This window comes from Lygodium microphyllum, chromosome 22, assembly GCF_053477565.2.
Source record: "Lygodium microphyllum isolate KBCC chromosome 22, Lygodium_microphyllum_v1.1.10, whole genome shotgun sequence".
Taxonomy (NCBI): domain Eukaryota; kingdom Viridiplantae; phylum Streptophyta; class Polypodiopsida; order Schizaeales; family Lygodiaceae; genus Lygodium; species Lygodium microphyllum.
Window position 1 is genome coordinate 10,215,284 of NC_141156.1, and position 7,160 is coordinate 10,222,443.

Here is a 7,160-nt window from a genome sequence, read left to right on the forward strand (position 1 = left end):
GGAGCTAAATTCAAATATATCTAGGATGTATGATAATGACAATTGGATCTAAATTCAAATGAACAAAAAGCTTAATGTTTTTGTCTTTTTTGCTTTGTAAGATTTTTCATGACAATGTTGCTTGTAAACACACATTTGCTACGCTAAATTTCATCCTTAGCTTTTGTTATAATAGATGGCATTATATTGGTGGTAATCTAGTTGCCTTGGACTAGAACCTCCATGATTTTAATAACAATTCTATATTGATTCTTGATCGATACATTTGACGCGCTTTGAGTATTTTCAAGTCACCAGAACTGTCATTCAACCTTATAGTTTCAAAATCCCTCAACAAATAGCTTTTCTTTTGCTTGTGAAGTGTTAATACATATGTACTAAAGTCTAATTTAAACCCAATATAATATGTATCAATCCTTTGAATCTATTTCAAAAGCTCTCAACCACCAAATATTATGTTGAGATTAAAAACTAATCATTACATCATTGCAATGAATTGATTAAAAATTATCTATTCATCAAAGTAGGTCGTTCGATAATATACATTTCAAATTCTCACTTTCATAATGTTCAATCACAAACATAGCTATTATTTGAGTATCTTCTAAAGACAAATCATAAAATTTGATAATAAAATATAAGATTTAAAAAACAAATATCTTATTAATTTCATTTTATGAAATTTCTTTTATATTGCTCTCCAAGCTAGCCTTAATATAAAAATACTCATCTCAAACTTTCATACCTAAACCTACTATAATCTTGACAAATAAACAATTACATACCTATCTTTGTTATATATACATATCAACTAGTATCATTACTATTTAACTAGCTTATCATCCAATGAATGATGCTTAATAAAATAATTTACGCATCATCTCTTTGCAATTTGAAATTTCTTTAAAATTCTCTTGAAAATATCTTTTGACACTATTGTAAAAAATGATAACCAATTTAAACACCTTTGAAACACCTCACTTTCATTTCACTAAAGAATAGACCCAAACAATATCATTATCAAAAAATCAAATAAATTTATAAAAAGATTTATATTTTATCTTTTTTAAGATACAAAGGCATATTTTGCTACTTGAATTCATTTACTACATCCACCTTTTTTGTCATTTGAGACTCAATATTTCTAAGAATTTTTTATCAATTTTAAAGACATGTAAGAGTATACTTAGATATGAGTTTGCAAAGAGCATATTTTCTTTTAACTATCCATATTTTTTTTCAACATATGCTTTGTTAATAAGTGATTCTCCTATCAAAGAATATCCTTCTTTACAACAAGATTAATTGCATAACCTAAAAATCTATAGTAATCAATCACCACCAACAAACCTCATCAATGAAGACCTATTACAAAAAGACACTATTTTCTATGAAATTTTTAGGGTATAACTTTCCTTCCAACCAAACATCAAAAGTTTTCTTTCCTTCTAACAAAATCAAATGTTAGTTGTTTCATGATTACTCCATACTCCTAGCTCAATGTAGTAAAGATGAGATGTTTTACCAATGGTGCAAAGATCATTGGATGATTGTGTTAACCCTCAAGAAGCAAAATTGTTTTCAAGCCTTGCCCAAACGTTTTTGGGAGCTCTCACTAGTAAAAGAGTTTGACCCCAATCTAGATCCCTCACCTTGGGAGCTTGCTGAGCGGGTTTGGGGGTTTTCATCAGTGGAAGAGTTTGACCCAATATGGAATGCTCGGCGCTCGCCTACAAGCTTTATCAACGACCATCAAATAGCAAAAGACTACAAGACTAACCATAACAAAATAAAGCGTGCTCGCAAGCCGGTCCTTAATTTACTTCGTTCAGGGTTCCCCCATTCAAAGCTCTTCGCCAAATTTCCAAAGCAAAACAATTACATCAAACACATTATAAAGTTTAGGATGTTGCAAATCAGCTTACGCACGGAAATCTGATTATGTCAATCATAGGCTTCATCAAAACCAATGATTGAAAATATTACATCTTCAAGAGCCCAATGAGACTTAATTCTGAATATATACAATATCATCATTATATTAATCTTGCGTGCATATTCAATATCGACACCCCCTTCATCAATTCTATCGTCAAGTTTGTAAACCCCGTATCCCGACCTTAAATCAGCGATTTTTCAAATCTGATTCACCACAAAACTCATGTACAAATTTATCAACATCGACACCCACCAGATCAAATTGTTTTAGGGCACTTCTGTCTTCAAAATTTCAAACCCTAACTTGTTAACGCGATCATTGGCACACCTTGTCATCTACCCAATACTTCCACTGTCCTAAATTAATCATTCAGATATACCTCTCTTGTAGATGTTTCCACTATAGAAAGACCACTACAACCAGTATGCCATAATGGCATTCTCGTGGACAAACAGAAGTAACCACTCGTGCTATAACCGCTGCCAGTTGGTATGGCATGCCAAGTTGCCAACTGCCAACCTATGAACCTGGCAGCCCACTTTAAAAAGCACAGGACTGAAGTGCCACAGAGAAAAGCGTTGCCTCAAAAATAACAACTGGATGTCTGAAGAACGGACCCTTCACCCTTCATAGCACCTCCATGCACGTGTAACCTCTGCAACAAAGGCAAACATACCAAACAGCAAAGATAATGTGGGTAAAACATTTGAGATGGAAAATGAGTATGACTATCTCACTTGCTATATCGTTGCCAGATGTCGTCTCAGATATAGATCTTCACCACCACTGGGAGAGCAACAAACAGAGTCTCTGTAAAATTCAATATGAAGTCTAACATTCATTACATAAAAGAAACGTTTACAAGCATAAGACAAAAACTGCAACTCATCTGTTTCTTTCAGCAGGCAGAGGCTTGTTGAAGCCAAATCTGCGGTTCATGTACTGCCTTGGCTGGCGCTTGGAGGGCAACTTAACAGCAGAGACATCAGCATCATCCACATGCTTGCCTTTAGTGGAGTTAAATTTCACAGGAATACCAAGCTTCTTCATAAGGAGCTCCTCCATTTCCAGGAGCTGTGATGAATCATGAGCGGCCTCACCTGCCTTGTGCTGTTCTTTTGCAATGCCTTCGACAAACTTGGAGACAAGCTTACCAAAATCCTTGCGGCCTTCCTTTGGAGAAGGGGAGCGAGATACAGAACTTCCTCTAGAGTAAGAGCGAGATCGCGAATAGATATATCGATGGGATCGAGACCTAGATCTTGATCTGGACCTGGACCTCGAGACGGAATACCTGTGCCTGCGCAAGGGTGACCTTGTCCTGGATCTCGACACTGACCTCCTACGTGTGTGCAACGGGGACCTTGATCTGGATCTGGCCATAGAGCTCCTGCGTCTATGCAAAGAGCGAGAAGGGGAGCGTGAAGAAGAATGAGAATACGTCCTTTTCCTACATCTGCCGTCGTGAGAGCTAGAAGAAGAAGAAGAAGAAGAAGAGGAAGCACGACTTCTCCGTGACCTTTCTGAGGATCTTCCCCGCCAATCTACGGATCTTCGGTGTGCCGTTTCAGAATCTGGAGGGCGATGGCCGCTTCTTCGTCTCCTACGGTCTCTGTCATAGGACGGGGAGCGCGAGCGCGAGAGACGCAGCCTTCTGCTTCTGTGATCGTCTTCTTCCATGGCCAGAGAAATCAGAGAGACTGAGAGGGGAAACGATGAATGAATATCAGACAGACAGACAACAAAAGAGTGAGGGTGACAAGCAGAAAGCACCAATTGTCGTTGATAACACGTAGGTAGACAGCTTCCCGCGAGTCTCCAGGCCCTTCCAGACACTTCCACAGGACGGGACTTATTCACACCGAGTTCCTTCCAACGGAGGCTCTTCTGACTGGCGTTCTGGCTTCCGCTTTGGGCGCGCCCAAAATACAGTTCTAGCTTGTCCCGCCCTGATGCCATTTAGCCCACCACACGCCAAAAGTTATTTACACCACATCGGTCATTACGACCATGTAGAAGAGAGAGACAAAATGGAGACAAAATGAGCTTCTCATTGCTTATAGGGGCTCCCTCGGGGGGCCTCCTAACCTACATATATTATCGTGATGACCTTGTAGAAGAGAATGAAGACAAACTTTTCATGGGTAAGGGCTTTGTAGCTATACCATGTCGGTAGAAGTGACTCAAAGCCCTGTCTTGTTTCCACACTACATGTGATTCCCTATACCTAGTGGTGAACCCTCTTATGTGCAGCGTCACAAGGGTGTAGTCCTGGGATGTGTCTATATTGCCCCATTTTTTGGATTGAATAATACAAGAGTATACCTTGAGCTCATATATCGTGTTACCTTTCAGTGCCGTATTGAGTGCGTAACGAGTACAGGTTTATCACACTTGGTATCAGTGCGACTCTTGCTCGGAATGAAGGAGTGTTCACGGAAGCAAGAGAGAAGATCTAGTGCCTGAAGAGAACAAAGTCGTAACGACCCACAGCGCGATGCCCTACGTTGCATCGACCCTCGTCACGTCGCCCCACGTCGCGACACCCTCTCGACGCGTCGACCCCCGGCGTGACGCCCCAACCCCGACACCCCACCATCTGAATACGTGACACGGCTTTCCCGCGGCACGACCCATCCCACTAGAGATGAGACGTGGCTTCCCCGCGCCGACATCACCACCAATCACATGGAGGACGAAAGGGAGAATGTCACCCTCCCAACAATGGAGGAGAGGAAGAAGAGTAGAGGGCAAGAATGGAGAGTGGCTCAAGAGAAGAAGGTGGCTGGACTGAAAAGGCAATTAGATGGCATGTTAGGCATGCTAGAGTCAATATGGAGGAACATGCAGATGAAGGAAGAGGAGGAGGAAAGGAAGAAAAAACTAGAAGTGGAGCAGGGCTATAGAGAATGGGTGATACAACAGCAAGAGGAGGAGAAAAGACACAGAATGCGAGAGGAGATAGATAGAATGGGTAGAGAGGAGACATCTAGGAGAACGCAAGATACAAGGAAAGAGAATGAGAAAGTAGTAGAAGTAGGAAGTAAGAAGAAAGACAAGAAGAAGGAGAAGAAACGCCACCATAAAGAGGAGGAAGATAGTGACAGTTCAGAAGACGACTATGGAAAATTCAAGATGCCCCAACCAGCCAAGTATAAGGGAGATAGAGATGGGCTGGTCCTGAAGAAATGGATCATAGAGGTGGATAGGTACTTGAAGTATTCATGAATAACTGAAGACAGGAAGGTGGAGGTGGCAGCCATTTACTTGGAGGAGGACATTGCCAGTTGGTACGTTTTGGAGCAAGAGCAGGGCCACACCATCTTTTCGTGGGAAGAACTCGAGGAAGAATTGAAGGACTACTTCATTCCAAAGATGGAAAAATTCAAAGTGAGAGATGAATGGAGGAATCTCAAGCAAACACGAGGGAAGATGAAAGAATACGTTAGCAAATATAGGCAGATTATGCTGCAGCTACTAAACATGGATATAGACACTAAATTGCATGGATTTTTGTTTGGGATTTAAGAATGGGCTAGAAGAGATGTGGAGAGACAGGAGTCAACAAGCTTAGTAGAAGCCATGAGAATGGCCGAAAGACTAGTGGACCTGGAAGGCAAAAGAATAGCACAGGGGAACCAAAGCAGGTTCAACAACAACTTCAACAACAACAACTCGTGGAACCAAAGGCCCAACGCCCCTAGAGGGGCATTCACAGATATAAGGAGCCAAAACACCACCACCACCACGGCCGTTTCACAAACCGCTTTAGTACCAAGAGGAGCAGCAAGAAGATGGGGAAACAATCACTATAGGCCAACCCCTAGCACATCGTATGGGCCCACAAGATACATCATGGTGGAGACCCCCAGGCCCATCCGTTGAGATCAGATGCTTCAGATGCGGGGGCCCACACTACCAAAACAGATGCCCGATAGAAGATATAGCGTCATCAAGTGGCTCAAGAGTGAATGCGACTAGCGCATATGGAGGAGAAGAACCACAACCGCCGCGCATCCAAGAAATCCCAAATGGAAGTGAGGAAAGCATGGACCACCCAAGGGTAGGGACAGTTAGCGCCTGACCCCAATGCATTGCAACCAGAGTAGTGACAGTTCACCATCTATACATCAAAGGCCGAGTGGACGAAGGAAACCAACCCATCATGGTGGACTCAGGGGCAACACACAACTTCATGACGCCAAGGTGTGTAGCAAAACATGGATTAAAATTATCTAAGGCCCTAGAAGGATTAACAGTAACATTCGCATAAGGAGAAGCCAAAGAAGTGAAACAAGTCTTTGCAGTCCAAGTAGAAGTTGACAAGTGAAAAGCAAAACTCAACTTCTTAGTAATCCCCATGGATAATTTTGAAGTGATATTGGGCTTGGAATTCTATGATAAGTATGTCATTGCAATGTTCGGTAAATGTGTAAATGAAATGATGCTAGATATGCAAGGAGAAGGCGTCAGAGTACCATGTGAAAGAATGCAACTGCCTGGCAGGACCCCAATCAAGGTGCAAATGAAGGAGAATAAGCCAGGAGTATCATGCCAAAGGGTGAAGCCAACTACAACCCAACCAAAGGGCCAGACCCAAAATGCACCGGTCCAAGGGACCTCCAAGGGACCGTTATCAGGCCACGTATCATGACATGCAGTGCCAAGCAAGTCAAAAAATCAATCAAACAAGGAGATATGGTCTACCTATGTATTATCCGAGCAATTGAAGAAGAAGAAGATGGCAAGAAACCCAAACAACAAAGCAGGAACACAGAAGTAGCAGAAATACTTGAAGAATTCGAATCTCTCCAGTGTAAGCACGCCAATATCACCACCTCAACCTAAGTCGGCAGAAGCAACTGTGCCACAAGCAGTGCCGCTAAGACCAAGCCTTGACACGATAGAGCCACAGATCAGTCGCAGCCATTGGCCTGGACAATCTCGGTTCGAGGGAGGGCGAATATCCAATGATCTCGTGACTACGCTAGTGACTACCCCTGTAACACTTAGCATGGGAGATCTGCTTAGGCAACATCCTACCCTATGGCAAGATCTTAAGGAGTGGGTTGAAGGGTCACAAGAGCAGGTCACAGTAGACCCTCAAGACCATGATGCAGAAACACAATTACCAAGTTTGACGCTGCACTCCGTGCCTAAATCCTTGCATGTCAATGCCTTTTGGGAAGGCTCTAAGATGCATACGGTCTTACCGGTCCTA

General features: G+C 42.2%; 1 protein-coding gene across 1 annotated transcript; it reads right to left on the minus strand.

The window, feature by feature from the left end:
• Positions 1-2,293: 2,293 nt before the first annotated feature.
• LOC148016890 (uncharacterized) lies at positions 2,294-3,766 on the minus strand. The gene is made up of 2 exons (XM_087663168.1): positions 2,677-3,766; positions 2,294-2,594 (listed from the first exon to the last, which is right to left on the minus strand). The coding sequence occupies exon 1, from the start codon at positions 3,617-3,619 to the stop codon at positions 2,825-2,827; it is 795 nt and encodes a 264-aa protein (XP_087519294.1). The 5' UTR covers positions 3,620-3,766; the 3' UTR covers positions 2,294-2,594; positions 2,677-2,824.
• Between the last annotated feature and the right edge of the window lie 3,394 nt (positions 3,767-7,160).

Bases quoted from the DNA above. Each gene is read 5' to 3' on its own strand.
- LOC148016890 (XM_087663168.1), bottom strand. From the start codon at position 3,619: ATGGAAGAAGACGATCACAGAAGCAGAAGGCTGCGTCTCTCGCGCTCG.